Raw genomic sequence first — 15,216 nt, 5'->3', positions numbered from 1 at the left:
TTGTCTGAAAGCAGCTGGTCGTTCCGTTATCGTCCTGGCCGCTAGATGGCAGTAATCTTCAGTAACAGAAAAAACAACAACAATATAATTATAGAAGAAAACGGATCGCAAAGGCCTTCAAAATAAATGTCATAATGTGTCTTCTCCTGATTTCATAAATGTCACTTGCTGTGTAACGTTCTTTAAAATAAACCAAGTTTACTTTGGAGTTTGTCAAAAGACTACTTTGAATTTGTAACGCTTTATATCGTCCGTCTGTTTCACATCCTCACTCTTTCAGGCTAAAGGTAAACCGGAAGCTGACGCTTCTATCCTGCTAGCTTTGCACAAGAGGAAGTGTGTGACCGAACCACTGGTTACGGAACTAAGAGCTTAGCCAGAATCAAATAAATAAAGGATTAATCTCGAATTACCTCCCACGTAATCTGGTAACTCTTTCCACGATGTCTCGACAGTCCAACCGAACCACAGACAGCAAGAAAATGGTAGGATTAACGCCATGGGAGCTAGCTTGCTAGCTTGCAAACTGCTAACTATTGAAAGAATACTTTAGAACAAAATACTGCATATCTTCGCCAAACAAATGAATGACAGTCATATTTTGTTGTCTTATCACGCGTGGCCAAATTGTGTTAAATAAATTAAAACATGCTACGTTAATGTTTCATTTATTGACGGCTTCTACGGGAAGTGTGGTTCGTGTAGCATGCAAGCTAAAAATATAGCAGTTTTGGGACATGTCTTCGTAGCTGTCTGCGTCAGTTTTGGGACGTTTATGTATTGATAAATTGTTGATTGGAGTATTTTATTTTATTTTGGTTAGTAGCTTGAAATACCATTGGTTAACAAGACCAACACTGCATCCTGACATTGAGAAATAAATCAGGCTAAATATGCTTCATTTATGTTGATTATTATTGCATTTCATACTTTACTTTCTCTGTGCTAGTGGTCTTTATCCAGTGACTCATTGTAAGGTTGACAAAACCGAATAGAAACTTTAATAAATAGAATTAAATGGCATTAGAAGTTGGTTTAATTATCGAAATGTATTTATTGTTTGCATAGAATGTGTACCTACAGTGATATAGAAACGGGTTGGACAGTCTCTGTATTATTATTATTATTATTATTATTATTATTATTATTATTATTATTATTTATTTATTTGTTTTTATTATTATTATTATTATTTGTGGGTGTATAAGTTATACGTTTTCGAACTAGGTGCCAGAAAATAAAAACTAACAATAAAGTGGGATATAAGAAGTAATATCGCACAGAAAAGCAACATGGTGGTAAGACATGACAAGACCAGTATAAAAAGATGGGTCTTGAGAAGGGATTTCATTTAGTTATAAATTTATTTGCTCTGTGTGTATGTGTGCTTAAAATGGGAAAGTACGGTATAACTAGATGGGTAAATCACTATAAATGATTGTATTGGCAGCATTGGCTAAATATTGGCATTAAGTGTAGTTTTCTGTTGAATACTTTCTGCAACCCACTACTTTTTATTTTTGCATGCACTCTAGTCTCTCCACAGACCCATCAGAAAATGTATGTTATTATGTTTTATTTTAATTGCTATGGAAAAACAGAAAGAAACTTGAGTTTTTACACCCCTATTTTAAAGATAAGAGTTTTAGGTATCAGCTATTCAGTGTAAAAATAACAATTTTAGCTCGGACAGAAATGTCTCCTGGTAAAACTATGATAGTGCAAGGATAATGCATCATTACAGTTGCTGTTCCAACCATTTTACAATTGCAGCATGTAGACATGTTTTTAGTGTACAACAATATCGTGATTTGTTTAATTAAATGACATTTTCTTTATATAGTGCCAATTCACAACACGTGTTGTCACAGTGGACAGTCATCTTCATTGTTGCTGACTTTGCGGCAAGCTCTCATACCGAGCATGCATGTAGCGACAGTGGAGAGGAAAACTCCCCTTTAACAGGAAGACACCTCAAGCAGAACCACGTTTGGTGTAAATGACCATTTGCCACGACTAACTGGGGGTTTGAGGAGACAGAGCAGAGAGACGATAAAGAGCTCAGAAGCATTGGTCCAGGAATCTTTGCTGGATCAATTAGAGAGGGTAATGGCAGCTGATCTGACCCCCTGGTTAGTGCCACAGCTAACAGAATGCCAGATCAGATGTACCTTCTATGAAGAGAAAAAAAGACATAAGGTTTAAAGTTGATATAACAACAAATAATGCAAAATTGCAGAATGAAAGGAGAACTCAGCAGAATGAAAGAAATAGACCCTGATGTCCTCCAGCACCAGTGGCGCAAAAAGTGGGTATGCACTATATGCAGCGCATAGGGGCGCAGCACCAAGGGGGCGCCAAAGTGATGGTTAAAAAAAAAAAAAAAAAAAAAGCTGCTATTGTGCTTTTCTTAATCACTTCTGAATTTCCTCAATGTTTTAAATAACATTTTAGAACAAAACATGTTAGAGTAGACGCCCTATGTCATAAGATTCCACCGTAGAATTTTGACACAAGAGGGAGCGGGGAGAAGCATCCCGCTGCAGCCTGCGGGAAGGCGGGGCTTGATGTCAGGTCCCGCCTTCCCGCAGGCTGCGCCGTGAGCGCTGAGCGTAGTAGTGAGTTCAGTTGTCTATGGAAAATGGATAAATCAAGAAAGCTGTCGGGGGCGAAAAATAGAAAAAGGAAGAGGGAAAGGGAGATGGCATGTCAAGGGATGCGACAGCAGTTAAACAAGTGGATGGTGAAAGACAACAGGTAGGAATTAAAGTTTGACGGCTGTGCTTGGAGGCTTGCAAATAATTTTATTCACGTTAAGAGACTAGCTGGCGATTACTAACGTAGCAGCCAAATGTGGGTTCACAGCTAGCTTAGAATGTGCAAAACCGAGGTTGCTGAGCTGAAAACTGGAAAATATAAAGCAGTGTTTCCCGCAGGAATCTGTTTAGGCGAGACGGAGAATTGGGGGGGAGGGGGGCACAAGTTTTGCGCGGACGGGGGGGCGGAGGGGTGGGGGGGGGGGGGGGGGGGCGGATTACGACGACAAGTTTTGCGCAGACCGACTGGGGGGGTTGTTGCACGCGCGAACGCAAAAACAAAGAACCGCGTGTTAACGTCAAATAAACATGGAAGCATATCAAGTTAGTTTTTTTTTTTTTTTTTTTGGAATTTTAGAATGAAAGATAGCGCTGCGGGAAACACGTGTAAGGTAGCAGGTACAATACAGGACAAGAATCTGGAAAACAGATACATAAACTGGTTTATCATGGAATCATTAATATATTTTGTTTTACTATTAGCTGTTGATGTATATAACTAATACAATGACTTTGGTTTACCATGGAATCATGCATAGATTTGCTCCCGTTACTTAGGCTTGTATATTCATACTATATGAATATATATGAACAGACTAGCTAGTGTTTGCTAACAGTGGGAATGTAGCAGCCAAATGGGGGTTTACAGCTAGCTTCTAGCTTAATGCAAAACCAATGTTGCTGCGCTGACATAGTGGAAAATATAAGGTAGCATGTACAATAAATTACAAGAATCCAGAAAACATAACTTATGCAGTGACTCATGCATAAATAATATGCAATAAAGATTTATTTTTACCATTAGCTGTTCATGTTAGCTGTGCTGTCAGACATGTAGGCTGCTTTACATTTGTTGGGTGACATGGAAGCTGTAATTACAGGGTCACATCTCTCTCTAAAGGTCTGTGCTAAGGCTATCCATATTTCTACTTTTTAAAATCCAAAATGTGAATGTAATTTCAACAGCAGCAAAACCTTACTGCATAATAGTTGTCTTATCTGATGCCATCACTAGGCTGATTTTGAATTGAATTAAGGCTGCTATATTTAACAGTGAGTTCATTTCATTCAGGTGTGAGGATGGTGGATCAGGAAAGACAGAGGAAGGCAGGTAGGTCTAACATTAGGTGGAAGTGTAGGGTGAGCCACTTGATACCAACAGACTGATTTCTTACTATCATTAATATGGAAAAAACTAATAATGGAAAATCTATTACAAATTGTTTATTTGACAACATGTCTTAGTGGAGAAGAACACAGGCAAGGAGTGAATGAGACAGACATGAAGTCGGTGATGGCATCAAGTATAGATGAGACCAGTGATGACATCAGGTAGGAGTTCTATTCTTTAGACCACACAAAACTAAATGTCCAGTATGGTTTAAAGTTCTGTTGACCAACCTATTTACTGTGTCCTTTTTTGGGGGTAAATAGTGCAGACAGAGATAGAGAGCCACTCACAACTGAGAAGGAATTGGAGGAGAATGTGAAAACGAGAGGTGAAGATGAGGTGGAAGAGTATGTGGAACAGAGAGGTGAAAAGGAGGACTCAGAAGATCCATCTGACTGGCCACCACCACACCAAATTGGGGACTCATTTAGGCAGCGTATGGTTGAGAATGGCCCACAGAAATGTCCTGATGGGCCGTATCCAAGATCAGACAAGAGTAGAAGGTGTTTTTCCAAAGCATACTGTTCTCGTTTAATGTCCAATGGAGAAAAAGTGCAGCGGGATTGGTTACTGTACTCCAAAAGTACGGATAAAGTGTATTGTTTTGCATGTAAGCTTTTTGGAGGAGCTAAAGTTGTTGACATGCGCTTTGTTGTGGGGTACAATAACTGGCAGTGTCTTTCAAAAACACTGCAGCACCATAAAACCAGTAGTTATCACATAACTGCTTATCTGTTGTGGAAAGAATTAGCCTCCCGCTTACCCGCCTTGGTAAAACTATTGACAGAACATTGCAAAGAGCCATAGATGATGAAAAGGCACACCGGAGAAGTGTGTTAGTGAGAGTGATCGACTGCATACTCTTCCTTGCAGAAAGGAACTTGCCACTGAGGGGGAAGAATGCTAAATTAGGAGATCCTAAAAATGGAAATTTCCTGGGTTTACTTGAAGTCATAGCACGATATGATGTCACACTAGCAGAGCATCTTAGAAAGGTAGCATCTAAAGAAACCACAGGATATCTTACCTGGTGCACTCAAAATGAATTTTTAGATTCAATTTCAGAATGTGTACTTGCTCAAATTTGTGCCCAGGTTAAAGCCTCCAAGTACTTTGCAGTGGAGTTGGATTGTACACCTGACATTTCAAAGCAGGAGCAGGCCTCAGTAATAATCCGGTACGTCCATACAGACGACAACAAGAATGCCACCATCAATGAGTCTTTTGTTGGCTTCACAGTCGTGAAGGACACAACTGGTAAAGGCCTCACAGAAACACTGACTGGGGTGCTGGATAACCTGGGGTTGGAGTTTGCTAACTGTAGGGGGCAGAGTTATGACAATGGCTCAAATATGAGGGGTATACACAAGGGTGTGCAAACATTGGTGCAGCAGAAGTATCCAGAGGCACTATTTATCCCCTGCTGTAGCCACAGTCTGAACCTTCTGTTATGTGATGCTGCATCATCAAACAGAATGTGTCTAAACTTTTTTGGCACTCTCCAAAGACTGTACACCATTTTTTCGGGTTCGGTGAAGAGGTGGGATATTTTGAAAGAATTTGTGGACATTACTCTGAAGCCTCTGAGTGATACCAGGTGGGAAGCAAAATTAGACTCCGTCAAAGTTGTACGTTTCCAGTTAGGGGGGATTCTTGATGCTTTGGAAAAGCTTGAGGAAGTGGAAAAAGATGGCAAAACTGTCTCAGAGGCAAAGTCGCTCTCTGGCGAGATTGTCAGCATGGAGTTCCTCATGTGCCTCTTGGTTTGGTATGATCTATTGTCAGAGATCACCTATGTCAGCAAGGCAATGCAAGCAGTGAACATCTCGATGGACACCGCCATTAGAATGATAGATTCTCTTAAAGAATTCTTGCATAAGTACAGAGTGGAGGGCTTTCAAAAATCCCTTGATGTTGCACGCAGAATAGCCATTGAGATGGATGCTTCCCCTGAGTTTAGAGAGAGACGTTTCAGAAAGCAAAAGAGATTTCATGGTGATGATTCCAGCACTGGCCATTATGAACAGGAACCCGAGACCCATTTTAGGTGCATGGTGTTCAATGTGATTGTTGACACAATAATTCAGGAGTTGTCTGATAGATTCAGCAATCTTCACCTTGTGTCCAAAAAGTTTAAATTCATCTTTAAAATGGAACACATGACAAAAGCTGAGTTGGAGGAATCGGTGACAACATATGCGCTGGCTACCAATGATGTTTCAAGAGATATCATTCAGGAAATTTACCCAGCAAGCCGTCTACTTAGGGGTCATGAAAAGGCTCTGGATAAATTAAATTTCCTCCTACAGGAGAACCTTGATTTGGTTTTTCCAAATCTAACAGTAGCCCTGAGAGTTTTCCTGACAATACCTTTGACAGTTGCCTCTGCGGAGAGATCGTTCAGCAAGCTAAAGCTGATAAAGACATACCTTCGTTCCAACATGAGTAATGATCGCTTAACCCAATTAGCAGTAATTTCAATTGAAAACAGTGTGGCACGAACTATTTCATTTGATGCAATACTAGATAAATGGGCAAGTGCAAAGGCACGCCATGTTGCAATTTAGTAGGATCTAAAGAGGGCTCTAGAATCTGGTAGCAACATTGTTACATTGAGCTACATTATAATTTACAGAGAGGGTTCTAAAGGATCTTTGTTTGTAGGCTTACTTTTGCATTTTAAGGCATGGATTAAGTTGCATTGGTTATAATGATAATGTTAATGTTTGTCAATTTGCAACTGTTTATTATGTGTTAACATTGTTAATAATATACCATATAATTATTATTATGGTAGGCCTACAGTGGCTGATATACTTTAAAATAAACCTTTATTATTTAAAGACCATACATGATGATGTCCGGCACTTATTTTATTTATTTATTTTAATCCGGGGGGGGGGGGGGGGCGCCAAAACTGATGCTGCATACCCCTCTTATACTGGGTAGTTGCGCCCCTGTCCAGCACCCTCAGCCTATAGCAGCATAACTACAGAGGTGGCTCAGGATAACCAAAGTCACTCTAAGTAGAAGCTTTGTTTACATCTTTTTTATTATTTATTGGAAAAACAGCAAACTTATTAGTGCCTTTTAGTTTCAGTACCTGGAGCTGTCCACCAAGTGACCCAGTAAACTCCTGGCACACAAAAAAATGTATATTAGTTTTATAAAATCCTGCATCACTTTTTAAAAAAAACACTTGTTTTATTTTCCCTTTTTGAACATTTATGTTTTAGATTAGCCCACCAATAAGTTGAGCATTTAAAAAGAAAGCTGTACAGTGAAAGGCTTCCTGTGTTTCTTCCTACAGAACTCTGAGCTGTTTACTTTGACCTATGGGGCCCTGGTGACCCAGCTTTGTAAAGACTATGAAAACGATGAGGAAGTCAATAAACAGCTGGACAAGATGTAAGTACACCTCAAGAAGTCTTTGTTATACCCACTGCAGATTGAAAATGACGTTAAGGCTTTTATGGGAGCTTTTGAAACAAACGATCATCAATTAACCTGGACACTGTAAAGAAAATCAATTTCATTACTGCTTCTGCACCTAATACGTGTCCTGGATTGTAGTGTGAGTGCATCTCTGTAATTTTCTGTCTCATAAGATCACACAATCACATGGTTATTTTGGAGTGAGTCCCCATTAGAGGAATGTGCTTTACCGGACTTAAACCAAACCAAACCAAATCTCCTATCATTATGAGAGAGGATTTAAGATGATGATGATCGAGACCATAAATGCCCATCCCAATGTCTAAAGCATTTCCTGCTGGTGCTTGATTAGGTTGGTATCTGAAATGTTTGAATGCCAACTTAACATTTTCAGATTGGTCGCAATTTTTAAATAATATTTAGTTTGATAGGACCGGTCATTGTTCCAATGAAAGTCCCCTGCCGTCACAAAATATCAGTTCCTTTATGGGCTTTGGTCAGCAGTGTTTGGATTTGTGTGTCAAAGTTACATCCAGTGAAATGACAAGACCCAGTACCATGTTGCAAGGCATTGCCAAATGCGTCGCACAGCATCTGTTTAAATGGGTGCCACCACTTCTCTAGTAATCAAGTCCACAAAATGTACTAATCCACATGATAAAACTGAAAAAAAGATTTGGCAGAGAAGACTGATCTACTTCTAAAGCATTTTTTTTTGCCAATTCTTGTAACTTTCAGCGGTAGAGATCTCTGCCGTCTGGCTACTTCTCGTGCTGTAAGATCAGCAGCACTGTGGCCTTTATTAAGATTTCATTTCTCACACATATCCATGTGTTTTGGGGCTGAAAAGGGCTTTAGAAGTAGCACATGTCGAGACTTCTTTTAAAGACAGAAACAAAAAAAACATCTCTCAACGGCCAATGCGGATACAGTAATCCTTCGGCATAAAACTTTAGACAAAACCATGGATTTGTAGCTCAAAAAATTCAAAACATGGCTTCAAGCCGACAGATCTCTGGACCTGAGCCTGCTTTGTTTCACTGGTTGTATGGCAACCCTGAGCTGAAAGCAGGATTAGGTGCGTCTTAGCTGCCCATAGATGGTAGTAAATCTGCACTGTCCGCTCCGCCGTTTTCCACCCAACTGGTCAGAGATGGGCCATGTTAGGACCGGGATGCGTTAATTGGCTTCCAGCGGCGGTTATAGGATAAGTTGTCTTGACTGCAGTCACAACTGGCAGTAAGTTCAAGAAGTGTGTGAAGCAAAAGTGTCCTGAAGGTTAGAAATCAAAGCGATTCCTGCCTTTCACGCCTCCCTGCTGCCACGAAGACGAGCGTTGACGCCCGTTTCCCTTTCTGTCTGACTCTTTCCCCTCTCACAGGGGATACAACATCGGAGTGCGTCTGATCGAGGACTTCTTGGCGCGCTCCACCATCGGCAGGTGTCAGGATTTCCGAGAAACTGCCGACATCATCGCGAAGGTAACTGGAAGGTTCCAGGACAATTGGAGCATGACCGTGGATGTCTCCCAAGATGGAGCGAGGAGGAGAGAACAGGGGGGGGAGGTGGGGGCTTAAATATTCAGATTACAGAGATCAAAACATCCCAACAGACGGGATGAGATAACCAGAGGACAGATGGGAGATCATACGGTCCTGTCTAAGTAGAGGAGAAAACCGTAAAGTTACAGGATGAAGTTCTTAGCATTGATCCTGAATGTAAAACTGAGATCACACTCCTCCTCGTCTGTTCTGGTAATTATCCCTTTCTTGAACCAAAATGGAGAAAGTAAAACAGCTTAATGTGCAGCCTGCTAAGGTCTAGCAAGGCTGCACATTAAGCTTCTCTGCTCTTGTAGCACCTTCTGTTTTTTTATTATTTAAATACATTTTTCTTGATGACTTCTCAGACAAGAAAACAGACAAGCAGCTTTTAGACTTCTAGCCTGTTCAAACGTTTTTGTCGCTTCCTTGGAGATTCAGAGTACAGATGGAATCGGGCTTGGTCAGAGAATTAGGGAGAGCAGTTTGGACTCTACAATAAGTGATTGCCTTGCCTTGGGGTATCACCTGGTCCCTCATTAAATATCATAGATGTGATTTATTTGGATACATTTACGGTAGAACCAAATGTTCTTAAGAAACCAGGCAGTCACTGTCAGCATATCTAAATCAAACGTATTTAAGCATATTTAACTAGAATAGATTGCTTTTGTCAAGATCCAGAATTTTGTAGCTGATTTCTGATCAGCATCATTTGATTTGAGACGATTCTGTTTTTTCTTTAAGAACTAATGCAAGAGGATATACATTTTATCCTGTTTTGGTTAGTTGTTCCTTAAAGATATACTATGCAACCGGGGTTGATTTTCCAGCGAGGCTCCCCCCAGAGGGCGAAAGTAAAAGTGCACTGTCGTAAAGATGCTCAGCTGTTCTGGTTTCTCCATCAAGCCAGGCGCGGTTGTTTTGTAGCCTCGTGAGACCATCCAGATCTCGCGAGCTTTCAAGGTTTCACTCGCAGATCAGTCTGGCTACTCTCCGTTAAAGAAAATTTGGAGCTGTTCACCAAACGAACGTCCAATCAGCGTTGGCTTTGAGGCGGGTTGAGGTGTGACGCAATGAGAAGCGCGACAGTTCAGTCTAAAGAACATGGCGGCTTCAGCCGATGAAGCTAGCGTTAGCGTGGCTATCGAGCAAGTTTTAGCGGAATTACAGAGTATTTCTTTGCTGAGCTAACGAGCCTTTACCTGCAGCAGCAAGAGTAGCTTGGCTTGTGGTTGTGTTTTCGTCGTCGCTCTGTTACGAGCGACGACGAAGCATGTTGACGAGTACGTCACATGCTTCGTTGATCTGATTGGTTTATTAGGCTTGTCTATCACCAACATAGGCCAATCAGCTAACCAGTATTTTCGCCCCTTCCCAAAATTACTTCAACGGAAGGTTTCCAGATGGATATGCGAAGCAAATCTATCTGGCGGCGTCAGGTTAGTTGTTTTGAGCTTAGCAGACAGGCGAACGCAACGAAAAGTGGAAAAAACGGCAGTACAAACAGTGACTAACACAGTGAAAGTATGAACATCAGGTTTGCCGCAGCGCTATTTTGGCGCCTCGCCAAACTCTCGCTGCCGCCTCGCCAACATAAAAAAAAAAATAATAAAAAAAAAAAAAATAATAATAATAATAAAAAAACTCTTGCATGTTTATTTGACGTTAACACGCGGTTCTTTGTTGCTTTCGCGCGTGCATATAGTGAATGGCAGGGCAAAAACACATGGAGTTCTTGCCGTAAAGCAAGACCGACTCTCGCGGTCTTGCACAAGACTTCTGAGCCTGTGTGCGGGCCGAGAGCTCTTGCAATTGCAAGTACAGTATTTCCCCCACAGACCACCAGGGCGGCCGAGAAAACCTTTGTTCGACCTGAAATGACTCATTTAATCATCCAAAACGGTATGGAACACATTAATTACCTGAAAAATGTTGCATAGTATGCCTTTAAATCATAAGAATATAAACATTGCGCTGCATGTGGAGAGAGCAGCCGAATTTAAAGACAAGGCAACATGATTAGTTGATATTTTAAACTTTCTTCAGCATTTTATAGTAGCAATGAACACAGCATTACTAACTGTAAACATCTTTATTTTTGCCACGAGCTGCCTTTATTTAACAGTAAACAGACAGCAAATGAAGTTGAGAGAGGAGGTAGGAAGGTCTATGAGTCAGGACTTGAACCTGAAACACCTACCCCACCGCCCCACCCAATCATCACTCTCTCTCTGAGTAGTCCCTGGAACGTGTAGATCCTGACCAAAACTCTCACATTTCCAACTGGCTGCTGATATTTTGAAATCCAGAACCGCTTCATAACAGACAGCAGGGCTGTACATTCAGGTATCTCCATACATTGCTTATGATCTGGTCCAAAAAAGCAATATGGCACGGTATGACTCACCTGTCTGTCGTGGTGCGGTCTAGTTCAGGGATTTTTTTTGGGGTAAACTAAGTGAGATTTAATGTGACTGCATTTGATTAGCTGTGGTGAGAAAGTGAAAGATATATTCCTGATCAATTAATTGCCACTGCATCAAATGTGTGATAAGGTTAGCTGAAGCCCAGCTATGTGAACAAGAGACTGGAGAACAGCACAGAGAGATGTTGTGTGACGTCGTACCATAGTCCATAAAAAAAAGATACCTTTAGTTCTTCACAAAACAATTTTGAGTTTTTTCTGTCTAAAATAATGAAATTTTGCTCATTGCTCCTTTTAAAGTAACTAAAGACAAAACACGTTCTGCTAATAAATGTGTAACCGTTGGTTTTCTTTCTTATGTAGCTCCTGATCTGTTGTCCTTTCCTTTTTTTTTTTGCTGTGGTCTGTTAGGTTGCATTTAAGATGTACATGGGAATTACCCCCAGCGTGACCAACTGGAGTCCAGGAGGTGATGAATTTTCCCTCATTCTGGAGAATAACCCGCTGGCTGACTTCGTGGAGCTGCCCGACAACCACAGCTCCCTCATTTACTCCAACCTACTGTGTGGGGTCCTCAGAGGAGCCCTGGAGATGGTAAATTCAACCGCTTAGTTCCCCCAATTTTGAACAATACCTGATCGTGTTTAATAAAGCAGCACGGCTCCCATGGTTTAGGGTCCTACGTTTGGCACAGCAACACTAATGACCTTAGCAGACTTAATAAAGCACAACCTAAATACATTACTGGTTCCAGTAGGGATAAACTAGTTATGACATACAGTGTTAAAGATGTGAGAAAACCCAAACATTGAAAAAGATCCTTAGTAATTCCTTAAGGCTAATTAGCTGTTGTCTAAGTGAGAAACATCCTCATATGATTTCCCTTTTGCTCATGTTGCTACGTTTACAGCTTAGCATTTCTGCTGCTGCTTAGCTTAAAGGGATCTAATCCCAGTCCCTCCTTACAGCAACAGCTGAAACTCAGGAATGTTGATCAGTTTCCTTACATTAACATGTTTTAAAGATGGATAGTATTACATTTTTCTTGTCAAACAGACTTATTTTCTCCAACTAACTCGTCTCGTGAAAAGCAAAAGCTTCTGCTTTTTTTTTTCCGGGTTTTGTAAGTAAAATAATTTGGTACTTAACTTTTGCATAAACAAGCATTTTCTTGTAAGCAAAACTAGTTTTTTCGACAGCCATTCAATCATTTGTTTCATTTTTGGAGGACTTCTTTATAAAATATAATTGCACATTGCAACATTTAATTGCCCATGGAAAAAAGGATTTAGCAAAACTGATCCAAACCATGATACAACCACCAGGTTTTACAGACAGATTTTACACAGAATTTCTGCTTATATAGCTTTTCTCGTGAAAATCAAAAGGACTCCCTTCATGGACAGATTTATTTCAAGTCTTTTGAAACAAGCCCACTGTGGAAAGCTTTTTCTTGGAAGCGTTTTGGGTCTCGTTTGGACCTAAACACCTGAAATTCTGAATCTGATGCAGGTCCAGATGGCAGTGGATGTGAAGTTTGCCCAGGACAGTCTCAGAGGGGACAACGTCACAGAAATCCGCATGAAGTTTATTAAGAGGATTGAAGAAAACCTCCCGGCCGGAGAGGAGTGACGGGGAAAAAACAAAGACACTTTTATTTAGTTTCGGTGTATTTTTTTCAGTTGTGTGGCATGTTTATTAATTTATGTACATCATTTTGTCGATTAAATCAACAATAATCAATGTATGTTATGTGATCCTTTAATCACTGGGACATTTCCGAACTTGATTTTTTTAAATGGTTACAGCAGTGCTCCTAAAGCCAGACATATAGGTTTGAACTTTTTTTACATTTTGTCAAATTACAACACCTTTATTTCATGTAATCTTTTTGGCTTTTCTGTGTACGACAGAGGGGACGCTAAGTCGTGAGTCCTTTTTAAAGTGAAAGGACGACGATGAATAAAGCTTTTCTATTTATACAGATACGAGTCTGAAAAGTGTACAACTGCACTGGTTACGTTTTGCACATCTGCAGTTTATCCTTTGCAGAATGGTTTAAACTGAGACAAACTGGAGGGAAAGGCTGTCAACATTTCCAAGCCTGGCCACATATTTAAGACTACTGGGCTCTGAAAAGGCCGTTTAAACCATTCAGGCTGCATGTTTAGGACTGTTTTTTGGTAAGAGACAAACCTCCGCCCCAGTCTCAAAGCTTCTAAAGCTTCTAATGGCTTTTATTCCAGGATTTCTCTGTATTTAGCTTCACTTATTTCCCCTGTCTACACCGACCAGCTTCGATGTCCCAGCAGTGGAGAAACATCCCTGCAGCATGATGCTGCCACCACATTTGACTGTGGGGCACTGTTTTAAAGGTGACGCACAGTAATAGTTTTTCCCCTCAGACATTGTGTTTAGCATGTACACTGAAAAGTTTTAGTCCCTTCTGACCCGAGCGCCTTCCTCTAAGTCTGTGCTGGGGTGCCTCCGTGGCTGTCTGCAGCTGCTCCGGAGTTACTACAGGCCTCTTAGTTTAGGGGCCGAATATTTACGGCTGGGGAATATAAACCTGGTAAAATCCATAAAGGTTAGAAAGGCGTGAATACTTTTGCAAGGTAACTTACTCCTTGCCAGCTTCGTGTTTCTCCTGGAGGTGTTTGTTTGACGTGCCGTGGCCGCTTGGCCCTGTTGAGCGACGCTCAATCTATCGGCCGGCCTGTTGTTTCGTGCGCAAAAGTACATCGAGAGAGTCTTGAGCGAGCCTGCGCCGAAAGCGTGCGAGTCCTCGTTTGCGGTTTTCACACCTATGAATGGTTTTGCATCACACCAGAAGTAACGAGCCGAGCTTCCTGGTTGGAGCCAACACGCACCTCGTCAATAACCCAAAGGCACAGATGGCTTTTCACATGCCGACGCGCTCACACGTACACAAATCATTCCTCCCCTCACGTTTGAGGGGAAGGAGGGAGGGAAAGGAAATCTGGAATGGCTTCCATGAAAACATGAAGACGTGCTTTTCTTATTGTTCCTCTTCGTTGTAACAGAGCAACTCTCGTATACCAAGCTCGGGAGACGGCTGAGAGCACTTACGAGGATGGGATTGTCAGATAGGGGTTTCCTTTTTGGAAAAGATCTGTCAGCTAATCGCTGCTGGAAACCTCGAGGCTCTGCACATCCTATTTTATAGCTGCTGTTGCGTAAACCCGCGCCTTCACTTTCAGTAGGGAAAGCGAGGGAGACCTCTTCCAGCAGCCACCAGAGGTAGCTGTTTGCATTACGTTCGCCCTCCTGATCCCGCCATGTAAGGATGAAACCATGTGTAGCCGGCTCTTTCGGGGGCCAAAGCTAGGTATCATTGCAGAAGCATGTTCCGTTATTTGTAAGAAGATCGCCCGGAGCCGTCAGAAAACATAAATAAACAGTCCTCGTTTTAGATCAAGAATACGGAAAGCCGATCCACGCCAGTGGAGCAGAGTGGCCAATGCCAATACAGACTCTCTGCTCTAATTTGGCTCACGATCACAGAGGGAATTACATCACGCCACCTTTGTTCCTCCTAAGATGTATTAGGGGTACGGGGCCCTGATTATTGCCTCTGCCTGCTCCTGTCTGCGCGGGTGATTATTTAAAGGGATCACCGCTGAAAAGTGGAAGCACCAAGAGGGCCGGTAGTGTGCAATGAGCTCTTTGTGTCATTAGGCAAGTTCTCAAAAGATTACAAGTACATATCAATGCTCCCTGAATGCTTGGAATGTATATGTTGGACCTAAACCGGGGCAGGAATCTCCATTTTTTTTTTTTTTTTTTCATAATGTAGATTACTTC

General features: G+C 41.4%; 1 protein-coding gene and 1 long non-coding RNA gene across 2 annotated transcripts; both read left to right on the top strand.

The window, feature by feature from the left end:
- The first annotated feature begins 304 nt into the window (after positions 1-304).
- Positions 305-13,375, top strand: trappc3 (trafficking protein particle complex 3). The gene is made up of 5 exons (XM_012874266.3): positions 305-485; positions 7,298-7,395; positions 8,804-8,903; positions 11,803-11,985; positions 12,904-13,375. Exons 1-5 carry the CDS (start codon positions 444-446, stop codon positions 13,021-13,023), a joined length of 543 nt encoding a protein of 180 aa, XP_012729720.1. The 5' UTR covers positions 305-443; the 3' UTR covers positions 13,024-13,375.
- Positions 2,300-4,683, top strand: LOC118565183. Its single transcript, XR_004932241.1, has 3 exons — positions 2,300-2,757; positions 3,889-3,927; positions 4,062-4,683. It is a non-coding gene; the product is annotated as an uncharacterized LOC118565183 (long non-coding RNA).
- Positions 13,376-15,216: the final 1,841 nt, after the last annotated feature.

This window comes from Fundulus heteroclitus, chromosome 13 (genome assembly GCF_011125445.2).
Source record: "Fundulus heteroclitus isolate FHET01 chromosome 13, MU-UCD_Fhet_4.1, whole genome shotgun sequence".
Taxonomy (NCBI): domain Eukaryota; kingdom Metazoa; phylum Chordata; class Actinopteri; order Cyprinodontiformes; family Fundulidae; genus Fundulus; species Fundulus heteroclitus.
Note: the sequence above shows the minus strand (reverse complement) of the source record. Positions and strands in the feature narration are given on the sequence as shown.